This window comes from Accipiter gentilis, chromosome 31, assembly GCF_929443795.1.
Source record: "Accipiter gentilis chromosome 31, bAccGen1.1, whole genome shotgun sequence".
Taxonomy (NCBI): Eukaryota; Metazoa; Chordata; class Aves; order Accipitriformes; family Accipitridae; genus Astur; species Astur gentilis.
The window spans coordinates 16,883,339-16,902,323 of record NC_064910.1 but is presented as its reverse complement, the minus strand read 5'-3'; the positions used below and the strand labels follow the sequence as shown (position 1 = coordinate 16,902,323).

Below are 18,985 nucleotides of genomic sequence, written 5' to 3'. Positions count from 1 at the left end.
AGCTGCCTTAGCAGCTTGCTCTATCAGCTGTTAGAAGTCACAAGAAAATCAAGTTCCCATAGATTTTCATTAAAGGGAACAAAAGTAAGAGATCAACAGAAAATTTTAGCTAGTAACATGTCATGGGTTTTTTTTCAAGGTTTACAAAGCAACTGGCTGCACAAATCACAGGGCACTACTGATGTACGACTTTAGGAGAAACGTGAATCACTGGTTGCTCATTAGCTGATCATGGCTGTGACCTTGGCTACAAGATCTTCAGGATCTTTACTGACACCCTAAAAGGGTTTCTGTGCCTTTAGCCCCCTTCCTGGTTATCGTCATAGCTGTACAATGACTGTGATCTTTGAACCGACCGATACCCTATTAAGATTGATGCAGTAGGAAGTAGATACAAATGTTCTGGCAAGCGAGAACACAAATAAAATAGGAATCTGCAGAAAGCAAAACAGATTTCTCATGAACTACTTTAGCATCACAAGCAGGGTGCCAGCGAGGAGTAGAAGGATGCAGTTCTGTAAAGAGCTCCAGAAAGGGCAAATTCCTTAAATATGTGAAGGGCAGCTGCTTTTCAAAAGTGTTTTCTTGCAGCAACTCTGCCTCGAAGGTAAGACAGCTCTACTTTTTATCCTTGTGCTAGTCTGTCATTTACCTGGGCGCTGGGGGAAAGAGGTGTCCAACTGCCCCTGCTTTCCCTCAAAGCACTACGTAGCCAGCTTACAAATTACAAGGCGAAGGAGATGAAAGGCCAGCGATGCTCCAACGATACGCGCTCCAGCACACACAGGGGACAGTTTCAAGAAGGGGGGCAACCACCTGGAAGGAGCAGATGAAGAGAGATCAGCTTTATGTTGGCCCAGGGAAACGTTGTACAGAAAGTAGAGTTTGTCAGTGTGGGAGCACTGGTAGGAGACTCGCCCATGTACAACGCCTTATCTCAGAAAACAAGGGAAAACGAAAGCAATCTGAGTAACTAATCGAACTAGTATAAAGAGAAGAGTTTGTAGCAGTCCCTGGAGATGCAGGTGTGGAGAGGGTCTCTAATGGAAGAAGAAGGATCGCCTGACACCTGCTGCCTGGAGCACTCAAGCCCCATTTGCAAGCTGAGGGCTTGCAAACTCCCACCTATTTTGCCGACCTGCCAGTCTACAAAAGCCACGTGTTACAATTACTTCGGCTTTTTTAAGACCCCAGTTATAAAACCATTGGCAATCTAAATATTTACCAAAGTAGTCACACCTTGGTATGTGACCATGTAACGTAAGAACTGCAAACGTGAAAGGTGGATTTATGGTGATCATAAAATTTTCATTCCGAGTTTCCTGACTTCCAGAGACTTAAGGCCTGACCTTCCCACCGCACACCATCCCCGCTGTTCATGTCAACAGTACTGTACTCCTGACACCCTTGAACATTTGCACCTGATTTTTATTTTCATGTGTCTGTCTTGTGCTCACTGGTTCTTGATAGGGATTTCTCTGCTAAATGAGTCTCATTTTGTATGTGATGCTGGGTAGCGCATACATGGCAATCTTTAAATCCCAGTTTCGATCTTCAGATCTTCAGCGCTCTTCGGTTTTGTTGTCACAAGATAGTCTCTCTAATAATTTACATGAGTCTTTTCTCATGTTTTCCCGTTTTTCAACACCTTTGCATTGGATATGGATAGTAGAATTAGACACAATATTTTCTAAAGTTTAGAAAGTTTTTAGTAATATTGCCTAGCAAGATCCTGCTTTCCCCATGTTCTCTTCCAAGGCAGTGTTGCAGCCTTTTCCCTCTAACATAAAGTTCATATGAGCTGTTAATTGACTGTCGCCCCACACAGTTTTTGAAAGTCATTGTTTTCTGGTCTATATGCCATCACCCTGTCCATGTGATCTCCACCACTTGCTCCTTGATTAATTGCTTTGCATGTCACTGTATGAAATGGCAATTTGTTTGAACACACCCAGACTAACATTCTCGCTCTATACAACTTTCCTCTTCATTGTTTGCCATATATGTGGCAAGTAGTGACCATTACCACTCTGCCTCTTTTGTAATCATCTCTTATTTGTGTGGTGGAACTGCCCATCGCATAAAAATGCTGGTCTAAATAACTCCACCTTTGCAAAACCAGTGTGACAACAGAGTTTACTCACCTAGTTCTTTTTCTCCCCACTGCAGTAAAAATAGGAGGAAAACCTATTTTTTTTTTTTACTTCTCGAACTATAAACGCATACAAACACACAGGATTTGGAGAACAGAGCGACTGAACAGAGTTTTGTAAGAAACCCTGGGTCTCCAATGCCAGAGACGTATGTGCTGTATTCAAACCAAAAGGATTCAGTATTTGCAGGCATTTGACCCGCAGACCCGCAATGAACGCTGTGCACCACACTACCTGGGCTTTTAGAATTCAATGCTGAGCTAGGGATCGAAGGCGTGGATTAATCCCACTTTTGATTTCAATGCCTAAATTAGCTTTGTCTTCCTAGAGAAAGAGGAGGAGGTAGGGAAGGGAGAGGTATCTGGGTTGAACCGAGCTCTTCCAGTAACCTTATCTCAGTTTGCCTAGAGAGGCAATCAAGGCCAATTAGGCTCCTAATTTAGGCCACCAGCTCTGTACCTAAATGGTAATCCAGATCTAGCACCCCATACAAGCTGAAGCGGAAGATTTGGACTTCAACAGTTATACTAACATCGGTGTCTGCACGCAGGCACCTCAGACTAAAGAACTAAAACCAGAAGAAAGGTGCACCTGTAGCTGTGTCCTCAACAGCCTTTGGCACTTAGGCTGGAATGAGCCACCACTTTAAGCTTGGATTCAGAGCCTGATGTAATATCCTGCGCCTGGAGGGCAGGTAGGGCACTGGGGCATTCTGGTCACCCTTCTCCCTGGACTATTTCTGTTTTCTAATCCACCGACTGCCTCCCATGAACTATGTAAGTAGTCCTAGGAACAGAAACCCAAGATCCTCTGCTCCCCTCTTGGTACCCAGACGCCGGGGCTGAATATTTAGGCCTGCTTTGCTTCTGGCTTTCTAACTCATGCTTTCTTGGCAGCACATGATGATCCAGCTTAAGCAGGAATTGGATATTGCTCTGCCCTCAACCAAAAGCCTGGTGGTAAAGCAAGCTCTTAGGAAGTGGCAATCATGGAAGAAAAACCTCAGAGAACAAGCCAGGTCAGTCACTCCGCAAACGTGCGGTGTGCGGCATAAAACGCAAAACACCCTCATCTCCCAGCCCGGGCAACTAAAGCACCTCGGCATACCTTGCTAGCTGGGCTGTTTAGGGAATTTAGGATGACTGGAGAGAAAGGATGAGGTCTTCCTTAATGCTGAGTGCTCACTAGTGCCAGAGAGCTGTGCCAGCGTCTCCCGACCCAAGAAAGCGGCGTTACTGAATGCATTTAAGAGCACGATGGTCTCCTCCCCACACGGTGAGACCCCAGATTCTGAAATTCCGAGTTGTTCCCCGTAAGTTTAAATTTCAAAGATGCTTTAAGGTTTTTTTACACTGCAGTAATTAAAAAAGCCTGCCCTAGCGTACAGAGACAGCATGGTTTTGCTGCGTCACGTACGGAGAAAGAGAAAAGGAGGAAGTTCACAGCCCTGATGCACTTCACCACTGGTTTAGTTTTTCTTCCTTCAGGGCACTGATCCTTCCAGGTTTTCTTAGTTTTCACCTCCTGGAGATCTGTATCGCCCCATTATTAATAGAAATAATTTGGCTGCTCCACCCCTTTCAGGTCAGTGTTGGCCACCTTGATCATCACAGATTGATTTCCCTTTTTATCTTTGGAGGAACCATACCTGCGTGTGAAAGCTGCTGAGGCTGTAACTCTTGGGAGTGGCTATGAATGGTACTCGGAAGACTCATGCTTTTATATTTAGATACTGAGATAAATTATCTTATCTTCTGTTGCTTGTTATTTAGTCTGCAATTGCTCATTGTATTTATATTTCTCTGAGGCTGTTAGAAAAGACACAAGCCTAATTTATCGAGTAACAAGCACTTTATGAAGACCAGACAGCTGGGAAGTGAAACACATGTTGAAATGAAATGCTTGAAACAATCTTCATGGGGAGGATTTTGTTAATGCCTCTCAGGCTTTTGGACTTTACAGCTCTACCAAAATAGCGTTTTGGTGGAACTCTTGTAACTATGCCTCCACGACCCGGTTTTCAGAATACGCCTTCCATCAGGCGGCTAGCAAACCGTGCTGTCGCAAGGAACAGCAGCAAACTACCAGCTCTTGGTAAGGCACGTCAGACCACAGCTTTTCCAGAGCTAGTATTGGCTTCTCTCACGAAGCTGCTTGGAATCAACAAAGTCTAGTCAACATAGTTGCAACTTAGTATGTGCTTAAGAGAAGTCTTTCTTTCACTAATTCCATTAAACTATATGAACACAGATCTAGAATTCTTGAGTATTCTCACCTATGACTTGTAGCATGCAAGCTTCAGTAAGATACCATTTTGCTGGAGATTCATGTTACTGAAAAGAAGTATGATTATTCTTCTGTATCTTTCAACACCTTGTACATCTTCAGCTCCACTGTCACAAATCTATTTGCTTTAATTAAAATCTCTCCTGTGTTAAGACAAGCAATCACAAACAGCAAATAAAAATATTTCAATAAAAGTGGGTATGTGGTGGGAATCTGGCTGGTCGCTAGCAGTACTGTTGTATTTTCGGTTAACAACCAACACCTAGCGAGCAGGAGATGCACAGAACTCCTCGTCCTGCTTCATCCCAGAAGAGATGGCAGAAACCACCACATCAGTAATCTGGATATTCTCCGTATCCCAACCAAGGCAGCAGCCAGCACCAAGCAAGGTTTTCAAAAGCAGCAGGAGGCAATAGGTAACGACAGTTAGCGGGTAAGTTTTTTGTTAACCTCACCACTTAGCAGTTTGTTGCATCCAGAAGAAATTAGAGGAAGTGAGAATTGGATTTATAGCAACAGACTCCACTAATACTGACATGTTTGGCAGTAGCGGAAGGCACAGCCTAGACACAAGGCCATCTCCCCCTGCCAAATTTAGGAGACTGCCTCCAAGACAGAGATATCAAAGCACGTAAAAATGAAGGCGTTGTGAGGATCTTTAACATAGGAGAAAAAAAGAAATGCATTTTAGTAGCATTGTTCTCAGGAAAGGCTCAGCTGCTTTTACGAAAATAAAACTCAGCCTATCTGCCCACATGGTTACAACCAAGAAAAAGGTCCTAAACATAACACGTCTCGAAAAGACACCTGCTCTGCTTGTAGGTGTGCTATTGTAGTCCAAAAGAGAAGTTACCTTCTGCTATTTAAACTGCAATGAAATTCAGATTTTCTCCTGAGATGTATTAAATACACCTACTTCAAACAGAACAACTTTATTCGTAGAAACATTATCAAAACAGTAAGTAGGGAGAAGGAAACCCAGGATTTCAGAGGTGAGCTGCTAAACCACACGGGCAACCCATCTTACAGTTTGTGGATCATGATTAGTTAAGTTACAGACTGGAACTACAGTAAGTGAATGTGATGACCAATTTACCACTGCTGACAACTGACAATATATATTCCAGTACCTTAAAGATGTAATTATTAATTTTTATAACATCTACTCTGTGGGCAGGTTCCACCCAAGTATGTAGAAAAAACAATTTATACTCTAAAAAAACCCCATAACCGAGAAGCCCTTAATTAGAACAAACCTATGAACTTCTGCAATAAATGACTGGATGCCATTAAAATAGGAGTTAATATTCTACTGCACACTCATCATAAGGCCTTGCTAGCTACTGGATTGCCAAGAGATTACTTCAGCTGTAAAAACTGAGACAATTAGAGTACACCAAAATCAATCAATAGAGCTTGATTAGGAAAGAACACAGTGACTCCTTTAAAATCCGAGGGTCTCAAACACACCCAAACCAGAAAATAGCCTAATTTCAGTTTAAAGAAAAGCCAATTTTTTCCAATTCAAACAGTACACAAATACTAGACTGTTACTCCCCTATAGTTGCCATCCTGGATTATAAGAATTCCACCACGCACGCACGAAACCAAGCACAGAGGTGGATCCCCATAATGCAAAGGGAAAGAAGGGGTGAAAAGCAGTTAGAAGGTTCAGAAAAATCCTACAAATACCGAAGTATTTTTCCTTCCCTAACTTCCTTTTCCCAGATAACTTCTACGAAAAAGACCTTCACAGACTATTCATTTCCAGGATGATTTATCAAGCTATAAAACATTATCTGTGGTCACCTCTGCTACAAACTTCTGCACACTTGACAGTGTTTGCCAATAAGGCAGAAGATTCTGCAGTTAATCTGAGAACCCCCATTAAATTGAAATTAAACAGTTTCTTGCAAAAAAAAAAATAATAAAAAAAAAATCTTGAGAACCACTGACTTTAGATATTTCCATATGAAGTATCATTCTAAACAGGGGATGAAGCCAAAACAGTGTAAGTGCCCAAGTAGAAAAATCTTAACTCCTTCCCTGGTATATAGTCTGTAAGTCGTGGGAGACCGATTTATTTTATCCACCTCATAACACATCTTCCTTCCTGCCCTCTCATACTTGCACACTTAAAATACTGAATAGACAAGAACACATTTCTGGTACTTACTTACACTGGGAACCCGAGAATGATCAATTAGTCAACATATTAAATAATCTGTGAAAAGACAGCAAGCTACTTCAGACCACAAGATAACTGGCCTGGCCTTTAAAAACTATAGGCACTGTTGATGGTCACCACGAGATGGCTAACACTGCACAGCAAAACGGTAGGTTTTGACAGTTAAAACTGCACACAAAAACTAACTCTATGTTGAAATATACAGTTTATTTTCTCAAAGTCAAGCAATACCATTTGTCAGTAGGTAAGTGTTAAGCATCAGGCAGGAAAACTGTACATTTTCACTCTGGGCTGCAGGATCCAAACAGTTGGAGAAACATAGTGGAAATCTTTCACTATACAAAGAGATCTATAGAATTGAGAACAACATAGGGTGAAGAAACAGCCATCCCCAGGATGCCAAAGGCAAAACATTAGCACCAGATTTTTTTCAAAAAGCAACAGTATAGCTATTTACAAATTTACATATAACATTGGGAGGCAACCATCTTCAGGTTCCCAGGGTGAGAGATTTTCAACAGTTTTGAAAAAGGAAAGGAGAGAACGGTGTCTACGCAACTGTTCTGTGAAAAGTATAATATATATAGCATTCACAATATTGCTACTTTTTATCAGAAAGATCTAAATCAAAGTACTGTATACAAACACAATGTAATTATATTATTATTCACATTTCACATACACATTTCAGAGTAACCACAATATGTAAAATTTTTAAAATGCCACAGATAAAACAATGCACACTTTTCTCCAAGCTAAAAGACAAGCATAATTTATTTGGGAATTGTTTAGTTTGGGGTTTGTTATGGTTAAGGGATAAGTTTAAGGACAAAGGGATCACTTGTCCTAGGAACATAGCAGCATATAACTGTGAGATGCCAGAAGACTACATTTCTGAATTAGGAGGAAGAAACAAAGGTCAGCTGTAGGTCTTCTAAAATGGTAGCTCCATTTGACCTCAACTGATACACATCAACATAATGTCATTAAAAATTTGGTCCAGGTATACAAAGTAGTGCACTATAAGGGGGGCAACAGTCCTTTTAACGTTTGCACCTGTCTGTAAAGGAACTGGTTCCAGAAGATTTTTGCTCCCCAGTTCCCCAACTCACAAGGAATTCGGTCATCAGCGCCTCTCCGGTTCCCTCCCCGCAAAAGAGAAAATTCAGGTAAGGACAGAAGAACTTTTGTGAATGCTGCCACTGCAGGAATAGTGGGAAGAATTCTTTTCTCTCTCTTTTCAACACCTAACTACTTTTATTTTCAACCTGCTTAGCTACACACTGGCATTCACATCAGCCTTGAAAATGGCTTCTTGTTGGGTAACCTGTTTGTCTACGGAGAGATGTTTTCCTTACTACAATATAAATGGCATATACACAAAGTCATCTAAGACTTTTCTTTGCCTGCAAAACTTTATCTTAACATAGTACTTGACGCTTAGAAACTACAGAATTTCTCTGTAGGTATCTGAATAAGTCAGCATAACCTATTACTGTGCTAAAACATGAGTTAGCATCTCTTTTTAGAGCTACTGGAAATAATCTGTTACAAGTCAATGGCAGTATTACCAGAACACAACCAGTAATCTGGTACTGTGAGCTAGCATCCTCTCATTTATCATTGTGCAATGGAAAAAAACAAACAAACAAAACCCACTTATGTTCACAGTTACAAAGCAGAATTGTTCCAAGTAATGCGCAGTATTTACATGGCAGAAGTGTTTATATTGCATTTGGTAGCATGAGAAGGCGGAAAGAACGAACAGCATTATGTAGATCAACTTCAGTATAACTTAACTGCCTACATAAAACCATCACAATGTTGAGCAATCAGAAGAAAAATAGAAGCACTGTCCTCAGCCTACATTTATTTTCATAAAGTGTAGAGGGTTTGGGGGAAGAAGAATAAGAACATGCATAAAAAAGCATAAGAGCGAGCAAATGAGCCTTCTAAATAATTTAGATGAGAAATGTTTTGAACAAAATCAGCACAGTACTTCCAGCCTGTTTCTTAAATCAAGTACAACTTGGTAAAAAAAATCACTTGCATTGCAGTAAGAGGGTGTACAAACATGTCTTGCAAAATAATTTCTAAAAAAATCTTCAGCAAGGTAGCCATTAGGTGATTTGCAAGCTGGTTTAAAAAGTGTTTAACTGAGACGGATTTTAAAGTTATTTTCTGCAAGGGGAAAGTGCCATCCTATATACAATATCACAAAAAAAGTGTCTGATGCCACAGGATCAGAGTGACACTACATTTCAGCAATCTGAATATATTAGCTATAAGATGCACGCTTCCCCTATTTAATGTGTCTTTAAAAAAAAAAAAGTCACTAAATTTAGAGCTTCTAAATTTGTGTGCATTCATAAATCGCTGTTGGGTTTCCCAGCAGTCTGTACAGCATCTGAACATAAAGAAAGAATACAACCTATTCTAAAAAACATTGCTGTTTGCATGCACAACTGCCACAGACTTTGAACTTACTGAGCAGAAAGGTTAAGAGTCTATCCTTTTCTGTGGAGCTTTCTGTAAGTTAAGCAATGAGAAACAGCTGAAGAGTCCAGCAATAAAAATGTGTTCTAAAAAATTAAATACATCATCCCGAAAAAGAAAGAGAGCATTATTGCTGTTGTGAGAGCTATTTTCCTCTTGTGCACTTGTTTCTCTACTGGACACTCAGACAAGCCAAGATACTCATTTGTGTACTTGGAAACTCCCCCATCCCTTCCATCTTTCCCATTTTTCACATCCTTGGTCAAACTCAGCCCTCTTATTTGAGCCGTTCAGGTTGGAGGCTATCGGTCAGACACTTCAGTTGCTCTTCCCCCAGCTTGATCTTGTCCTCAAGCTCTCGCTGCTCAATGATGAGGGCTGACTTCATTTTTACAAAGTGCTCATAGTCTGCTAAGTTCTCCTCACTCAAGTAGCTCGCCAAAATGTCAAAGACAATACGCTCTCGACGATCCAGGTTTTCCTTCAGTTCCTTTGCATCTTCATGTTGCTGGGTCAGCAGCTTCTGCTTCTCTACCAACGTTCGCTTAGGAGAAAAGAAAAACAGTTAAAAATTCACTGGGTTCACCAGGTTGGGACAACACCTTCAGTCTCAAGTCTGTTTTATCTGCAAAGACAAAGATTTTCCTGCATATTTACAGAGGGGGAATAAGATTCCTCTTTAAAGTTTATTCTAATAAAATGCATTAACAAACAGGGAAAAAATGTAGTGAATCAATGAAAGATGCACCATTAATTTCTATTGGCCTCAATAGCAAGAACTTCAAAGACTACTTTACTATTTAATAGTTCAAAATAGTTACATAAAATACAGTTGCCTTTGAGAAACATCCAAGTCCTACAAATTAAGGCTTCACTCAGCAATGTCTTACATCTTCAATACACAGCACCAAACTTCCACACTGAAACAGCTGTGGTTAGAGAACCCAGAAAGAGACTAATTAACACAGCAATTTGTTCTTACACAGCTCCTGACACTGGGGTATTTCACAGTTCTCCTGCAATCCACATGGCTTCTCCATGAGATGTGAAGTCGTGTGGGCTTAAGACATTAGCAAGAGTGAGAGCTGTGGCAAGACAACAGGAGGGAAGAAAAAGTAAAAAAAAAGTATTATCTTCTCAAAAGGGCTGTAAACTTTCTGCTTTGTGCCGTCACAAGAGACAAAATAGGAAAAAGGGAGGCTGAATGGAGAAACACGCAAAGAAAGAAGGCAGGAGCTACATCCCATTCATACATAGGTATCTCATCCAACTTCACCTGTCTACACAGTAGACAGCCACACCTGAATCACTCAGCTACACTCCTTTAGCAGTATATGGAAAGAAACAGGAGCGTTATTAATCTGACCCATTTCAGATGTCTGCCTAGAAGTGATCACCTTTTTCCAGCAACAGAGTATGGCTGGCCTACTCTGACGTCAAGAATTCCTGTATAGACTTCTGAACTTAATTAAAAAGTGCCCCTAAGAGGTACCACTCCATAACTTTTAGCTTTGCTTCAGAGATGAATTTTGAGAACCTATGTCTTCAAATAAACCACAGTCGGTTCAAATAAATGTGTCCATTTTTCTCATCTGGACTCTATGTTAAATCACACATGCTATAATAAGCCTGAAGGATTTACAGAGAAGTGTTTTTGTAGACTACAAAATAGAGTCTTTTCAAGATGGAAGTATGAGACAAAGGGGGATACAGACCAGCAAGCTTTAATAGACTTATCTGTCAGAGTTGCACACATATCCTGTGCTGCCTCTTTCTGTATAGACAGCACAAAGCTCAGAGGGTGAAACGCCTTCAGACTTGTGCTCTCAATGTACTTAAAATACACAGCCTAGATTAACTCAGGGTTCAAGACAGCTATGGAAGACAAGTCACAGAAATCACACATTATTAGAAAAACCACAGTTTAATCTTCCTTTGAGCTTATGCCAGGGAAAAAAAATCCCACTGCAAGTTGCAAGCAGAACTATCTGCTGCAAAGAGATGGAAGTACTGTTCTCCTAAATTCACCAAGGGAACTAACAGCCAAGCCCAAACTTGGGAGCATGGCTAGACTGCTCCCCAGGGCAGCCTTGCAGCTTGTGTGTACACTGAGCAGCAGCAGAAGAATTAGACAGAATTTGATGAACACAAGAGGGCATGTATCAACCAGCTGGTAGCTCAGTTGTAGTTACCTGCCTAACCTTGGGATGAAATAGCTCTGTTTTTCAAGCCGTTTGCTATCATTGTCAACAGACACAAGAAAAATCGTATGTTTAGTCCTTCATAACAACTCCTGAGATTTAAGCTGTGTGGTTTCTTCTTACCAAGCCTATGGCATGACTTTAAGTTGAACATGAGTAACCTGACAGTTTAAGGAAAGTAAACACTACTTTCGTTATGAACTTTGCATGACACCTTAGTACCTCTGCCTTTGTGGAGGTTTAGGGAATACCTAAGAGAAGTGGGATGCAGAAAGGAAGAAGGCAAATGAGATACCTCTTTAATTTGCTTTTACCTCTGTCAAAGATGACTGACACCAGAAAGCCTGTTTTGAAGGATAAAGTGAAACACACTGTAGCAGGCTCAAGACACCATACCTGAGGAGGTTCTTTGAGCAACGGGTAAATGGCTCACCAGGCCTAAAGGTGTAAATGATGTCAGATGGTTTCATCTGACCGTCTTCAACCAACCAAAGCCAAGCCGAGGGCAGAAGGGTTTTCTGCAGTTAGCATTGCTCTGAAGCTCCAGCCAAACACAGGCCATCTGAAGCTCCTCTGATGGAACAATCTTTGGCTCTTTCTTTTTTTTCAAGAATTGTTCACTGTTTTGAACCACAGCCATGTGAAGAGGAACTCCCTCCATGTATTTGACTTCCCAGCATCCAGTTCCTAAACTACTATCCCTGGCACTTGTCTCTAGTCTTACAATAACAGGTCTTGTGGGTCTAGGCACCTGATCGCATCTGTGGACTGCTGGTTCAGCGCTTTAGGGTTCTCAACACACTCTGGCTTTGATTGATAAGGAAAGTAATGAGAAGACACTAGTCTCACTGTGTGGAAGGAAGGGAGCTGGTAGCTATTTCAAATGAAGCCTCTTTCAGAAGCTAAAGTTGAAATACCTGATACTGTTCCTTGTGGCAAAAGAGACCTATGACACAGCATCTAATAGTCAGAATATAAATCCAGCAGTGATTATTTGCCTACTGACAGACTGTTTATGTAAAAAGTCTGTGGAGCTGCTGGTGGTTCCTAGAAAGTGGAAAACTATCACAGTAATGTTTATTAGGCAACATCAGCTTCAAACAAACAAACAAAAAAAATCAGTGATCACTACGCCTATGATTCCCCAGGGATGGAAGTAATCTCCCCTCTTTTGTTGATATGGTACATTAGTAGTACACCAAATATCATCATGTGACGTACAAAATACCAAAGGAGCACCAAAAGCGCCACATGCGCCAGTCTGAATTCAAAGAAATGCACATGTAATCCTACAAGCATTGTATTTATAGTTAAACTACTAGGGGACTTGATTCATCTGACAAGCATCTCTGACCAACTACTTTTAGATGTATTTCTGATGTTACTATGCAAGACTTTCGTGTCAGTGCATGAGAAGATGAATGGGGATTAAAATATGTTAGGGATTTGGATTTCTGTCAGTCTAAATTTGACAGCAGAACACACAATTTCTGACTGCCCTTACTACACCACCTACTCCCCTTCTTCCTTTTCCACACCTAGCCAATAAGCTATTTTTATCACAGCTCTCAAACTGTGTTTCTTAAATGATCATATCATCTGGTAGCTCTTTCTCAGCTCACACTCCCATCTTTGAGCCCATTAGGCAACTGCAACCACATTCAGAAAAAAAGAAGTCTAAAGAAGGATTAAATTTCCTTAAGTTTCAGAAGCTTTGATCTGCCCTCTAATAAGCTGTCAAATAACTTCCCTTTGCCTCAGTCAGAAAGGGGTCTGGACAGCCATTAAACAACTATGTTTGGCAGCAGCTGGGGCCAAACAGCAAAAACACAGCTACAGACTAGTCCCAGCATTTACTGGTTCTTATCGGTGAAACAACAGAACATGCTGAAGAAACATAACATGAATCAACAGCCTGTGGAAAAAATTCTGTTACAACACTTAGGTGGACTGCTGGCATTTCAGTCCAGAGCTACAAGCCAAAAATCCCACTTCACATTCATTTAACTGTAGAAGCTAAACTCACGACACATACGCCCACCCCCTTTTATTTATTTTAGCCTTTAAGTTTCGCACACGTCTACACCTCTTCTTTAGTGCATATTTGTATCACTAGATACCTCCTTCCCAGCTAAGGCCTGATGGGATTTGGAGCTAAACAAAGTGTTGCCAGCAGAGGTGGGATCCAACAGGTAAGAGTACTTTGAACGCTATCTGCTGGGATTCCTCTGCAACACTACTGGGCTATTCTGCTTGGTTAAAACATGTTTTCTATTGAAAAATTCTTTTCGCAATGCCTCCCTCCTGTCTTTTTTTTTTTTTAAGACTTGTCCTGTAATTTCTTGCTCTTGTTTCTTCCTAGGCATTGTGGGGGAAGCTGTAGTAGATGAGAAACATTTTCTGTGTAATAACCTTATAGATTTTTATCAAGATCCTGGCTGAGTATAAAGAAGTCCATAAGATTTCTGCATTACAGCACAAAGTGACACTCCTTTTCCAATCTTGAATTGTTAGAATATTTTTGTTTGCCTCCTTTTTATGCTCTTATCAGTAGTTCCCCTCTTTCTTTCAACTTTTGTTAAGAAGTCTGTTTTCCAGTAGGCTGCACCCTAAACCACCACTTAAAAGCAAGGCAAAGAGAAAAGTTTTAAGAAATCTAAAGAAAATGGCCTTATGAGATTTATCCATTTACTATCCCTCCTCTTGAGCTCTGCAATGTAGATAAACAAAACCAAGCAACCCCCCCCGTTCACTACATGTAGTGATATTATTATTGGCCTTTCTCACCCGTTCTTCTGGAGAGGTATTTTCATCCAGGTTATTAAGGGCATTTTCCACCCGGGCCAGACGACCTGATAGCGACAGCAGGAGGTTGACCACTTTGTCAAGGTCGCCAATAAACATCTTGAATTTGTCGAACTCGTTTGGTTTGCAGACTTCTTTCACAATGGCCTCTACCTCCTCCCCCAGTATATTGTTTGCTTGGATGTCTTCCAGAAGTGTCTCCCGTGCTTCCCTCAGCACCTGCAGCTTCCTACTAATGCTGTCAATAAGTTCTTGCTGTGGAAAATAAAGGGAATGAGAATTTATTAGCACTACTGCATTTTTCCTCCCCATTTCTGAAAGTCATGTCAGAAATCTAGCATTTTAATACGGTGAAACTCCCATGTGGCTTTGACAATGACTGCATTACAAATAAATGTATGTCTAAGGTCTATACATCTGGATTCAAAGGTTCAGGATGTAGGTCTACGATGCTCAGCTTGAGACCTGTGTTAAAGCAATTGACCTTTATGGCAAAAGATGAAGGACTTCCACCCCCAACCCCCCAGCAAGCATTCCTGCTTCTTTGAACAGCTTCAAAGCCTGCTATGGAACAGCATAAAGTACAGTGCATCCTTTTCTCTCTAAATAGCAGGTCCATAATACCTTTCTGAAGAGCTACACTTAGGAAGATAAACAGTACTAGGAAAACAATCCTGTATTTTCCACATGATGCAGTTAAAACTAGGGCACTGTCTAGCTTTTTCTTCCCTTCTGCATAATATTAGCATCCCTCCAATAGCAGTCCTTCCACTCTCAGAAAATCTTAGTGTTAATACTGCCTTGCAACATTTCTGTAGGGAAATCACAGTCCCTGTGGCACAGAACAGGGAACAAAATCTACTTCTGTATTGTATAAAGCAGCCCTGTGTGAAGCTGTGCAAAGTGGCTCTGCTGAAGGACCAAACAAGTATCTTTGGCTGTCACGGTCCTATGCCTGGTGAATATACCACCTCATCTGCAGTTTTTTGGGGTTTCTCTAGCATAATCCCCCACTGCCTGGAATGCACATGCCCAGGCTTAGGAAAAGCATGTCAGGTGCATCACCAGCAGAGCCAGACCACGAACCAGATCTCATCCCTCAGTGACCTGTGTTCCACCTGTGCTGCCCGGCTACCTCCCTGCATTTGGGCAAGAGGTCTTTTTTCCTATGTGTCCATTAGCTTTCAGTTGTCACAAGGGGTGGAAGTCAGTTCAGCTAGTCATCTACCCTATCATGAGATGAATCACACCCTAAAAATGCCTCATTCATTTAAATGTAGATGCCTATTTAGTATTCATCTGATTTCAGGAAAGAAAAATTCTCAAAGCATTCTCTAAACATACACCTCAATGCAATTTCTAAATGAAAATGACATCCTTTAAAATAGTCATTATTTCCCAGTACCCCTTCAATTTTTTTTTGAAAAAAATTACTCATGACATTCTTTAGGAACTCTGCTTTCTAAATGCAAATCTGATTACAAGCCTTCATGATTACTGAGAAACATACTGATAGCAGCTACCACTCTCAGATGCCACTGAACAGTCATTGCCAATTTATTTTGGAAACAATTAAAAAAAAAAAAAGAAGCCTGCCATCTTAACAGAAAGCAACTACACCCTGAAAATTTAACAGCCTTTCTGAAAGTAGAAATTCAACACATGGATTATCTGGGCTGGTTTTCTCCTTTTTGATTTAATATACTCAGGCCAGGTTAATCTGGATTTGGGTTATCTGTTAGTCTGGGTGCCCAAAAGATTAAGGTAGTAAGCAGTTCTACAGATGCCTGCTTTACTGACTGATTAATCTGCAGGATTTGATTTTTTTTCCCCTCTTCTCTCAATGCAAATGCAGTTTGATTTGGATTATGTAGGTCACAGTGCTACACACTCATTTCCCTCAGATGACATGCACGTGCACAATGCTGCTGTTTTACCATCCAAAACACAACAGGATACTGCTGTGCTCTATGTTACTATCTCGAGTTTTCCACTCCTGCAGCTGTGCTGCAACTTTCTCTAATGAAAAAAAGCCGTATGTGTGCTCAACATTTACCAATCTGGTTTGACGATCCAGATCAGGTCCCTCCAAGTTTCTTTCTTTAAATAATAATAATAATAGTAAAAAAGCCATTTTCCCAGTAGCATCCTATTTACATGTTCCCAAGCAGCTGAAGCTAGCCTCTAAAGGACTGCTTTTGCAGGCGAGAAGGCCATAAGTACTTGTCTCTCTTTGACTGTCATATCTATTAAGAATTGGATTATGATCACTGATTGCTTCCTACCCAGATGAAGCAGCCTTTGACTGCAGCAACTGTGAGCTCACTACAAGCTTTTGCTAACCAGCAGAAAACCTGTATTACGTTCAATATCTACTGAGCCACAAGAGCTCCAATCTACATCTTGAAACTGGCAGATGAATAATTTATAGCTGTAAATTCTGTACCAGCAAACAAGAAAACAATAAAACCTCATCTTTTTCCAGTAATTCTTGCTGATCTGACTAGCAACACAGAAAGTAGCTCAGCAGAGTGCTGCTCAGGCGGTTCACTGCTTGGCATACTTTACGTAAATTACTCTGCTCTCAGCTCACCACCCCATTTCACATGAAGTTCAGGCCTAAACGCAGAATAAACTTGGTACTCTTCAATTACTTTTACACTCTTCAGGAGTTGCTGAAACTTTCCTAAAGGCAAAGGGGGCACTTCCTACTCAGCCACACATGGATTTTCCTTACTATAAAAAAAACTCTTGTAGCATCTTCAACTTCTGTTTGATATTTTATAATTGTGGTAAACCTACATTAAACTCAGTATGAGACACACACATTCCATTCCTGCTAGCTGGGGATACAGGGATAGTTGTGTCATCGTTCCCCCCCATCCCCACCACCCCAAATTAATGAATCTATATGAAATTCCTATACTTATTTCAAAAGAAAAGAAAAAAGCACCACACATTTCTGGTTTGCAAAGAATGGCAAATATTTCAATCATTCCACAGTGGACTGCAATTAAGATATCTCATAACAGAACTGACCGATTTCTAGGAATCAAGGAACAGGTTCTGGGCGTATGCCTCCTCTAAAATAACTGAAGTCGTAAAGTGCGCTATTAAAGTGTTCAGGTCCTTAATGATCCCTTGTTAAACTGTTGCCAAATATGTGAAACTGGGCCAAGTTATATATTCTGGCTGTTTTATAAAGATGCCTTGACCCACTTACCACGAGTTTTATATGTTTTCTGACAAGATCCAAGATGAAAGCCCACTGAACTGAATGCTCGCATCTTACCGCATGTGGAGGAGCAGGAAGAGAAGTAAGCAGCAATGTGTGCATGGCTACAACAATATGTATATTCAGAGAAGATGATGGGGGAGCTTGCTAAAAAGCTCTTCATTAAAAACTTCCTACCTCATATGATTAGCGGTGTATACTGGAGCTGGGGGGATGGAGGGAGGAGTACGTAAAGGGTGAACATAATTTTCCTGTTAACAGACACCAACACAAATAAATGGCACTTTTGCTCATAAAATTTTTAATATTTAGTTTGTTGGGCAAACAAGAAAGGCTTAAGTTTAACATGCCCCCCTCCCCATACATACACTCCATAATTAATGAGGAGGAGATTAATTCTAGCAAAAATGATGAACGTGTCTGTCATGTGTGGCACCAGATAAAACCAAATTATTCAAAATGCAGTGAAATCCTTAATTTGCCTAAGTAGTACAGCTGTTGGATTCAGCAGCTGTCTGGCAAGAGGGTAAGGGCAGCTCTCCTGCTGCAACCACACCGTGCCCCCAGCAGTGCACGCCGTATTGAACTGTGCGACGCAGGGGGAGCAGAGGAAGGGAGGGAAGGCTGAGGGAGATTAAAATAACCAGAGTGGTAACAGAAAACACTACAGCCCCCTCAAATGCAGTGGCATCCACTCCTGCACTGAACCAGAGGTGGGAATCTCCTACGTAATCTCTCATTCTTGGGAACTAAACACATTCCTAATATTTAATTAAAAGACATTTCTTTGGGACTGGATTACCAAATGCATCCTGGCAGTTGATTATTAAGCAGAGAGCTGACTAACAGAAAAGATTTGCACACCACTGGCTCAGGTAAACAGAGCTAAACTACATCACTTTAATTGATCGAACAGACCACTTCCTCCAGCTTATCCGTACTGGGAACTATGATTAAAACATTTTGTGCCAAATCACTAATGAGTTGAATGTGATGATTTTAACATAGGACAACACTTTCTCAAACCACAGAAATTACATTATATCATCATTTTAATACCTAGGGGATTATGTTGACCTTAGATGAGAAATAAAACACCAAAGGATGGGAATAAACAAGAATGGAGAAGACTGCCTCCTTTGTGATGAGTAACTCCCACTGAATCCACCAAGCTGATTAGCTATCTCCCACCACTACTATTATTAATTTGGGAGGTAGGAGAAATAGAGGGCAAAGTGGTTTGTTGCCCATGAAAACAACTACCAAAAAAAAAAAAAACCAAAAAAAAAAGAAGAGAAGAAGGAGGTGTGTGTCTTCCTTCTCTCTCATGACAAACCCAAACCCTGGCCCTAAATTTCCAAAGTATGGAGCAACTAAACCCACCACCAGTTACAGTGGGATACATAAGCACTACTGTTTCTTTGTACATAGCAAGTGAGAGAAATACACTAGAATCTCAAATGGAAAACTGTATTTGAAAATAACCTCCCTGAAACTTCTCCCCTTGGGGCATTCCAAAATGTGCACCAAGCTGCAAAAAAGCACTTAATGTGAGGACCTAAATTCACAGTTGGACACATAACACCACCCCCCTGACACTCTCCCCCCCCCCAAACCTACA

At 40.9% G+C, this 18,985-nt stretch overlaps 1 protein-coding gene across 8 annotated transcripts in view; it reads right to left on the bottom strand.

Moving 5' to 3' along the window:
• Positions 1 to 6,815: 6,815 nt before the first annotated feature.
• Positions 6,816 to 18,985, bottom strand: part of SHROOM2 (shroom family member 2) — a 131,511-nt gene continuing 119,341 nt past the window's right edge. For all 8 annotated transcript variants that reach the window (XM_049834069.1, XM_049834070.1, XM_049834071.1 and 5 more), the window contains 2 exons: positions 14,112 to 14,384; positions 6,816 to 9,667 (listed from right to left, as the gene is read on the bottom strand). In XM_049834069.1, coding sequence (XP_049690026.1) covers positions 9,401 to 9,667; positions 14,112 to 14,384 — 540 coding nt within the window. In that variant the 3' untranslated portion in view covers positions 6,816 to 9,400. The remainder of the gene's footprint in view (positions 9,668 to 14,111; positions 14,385 to 18,985) is intronic.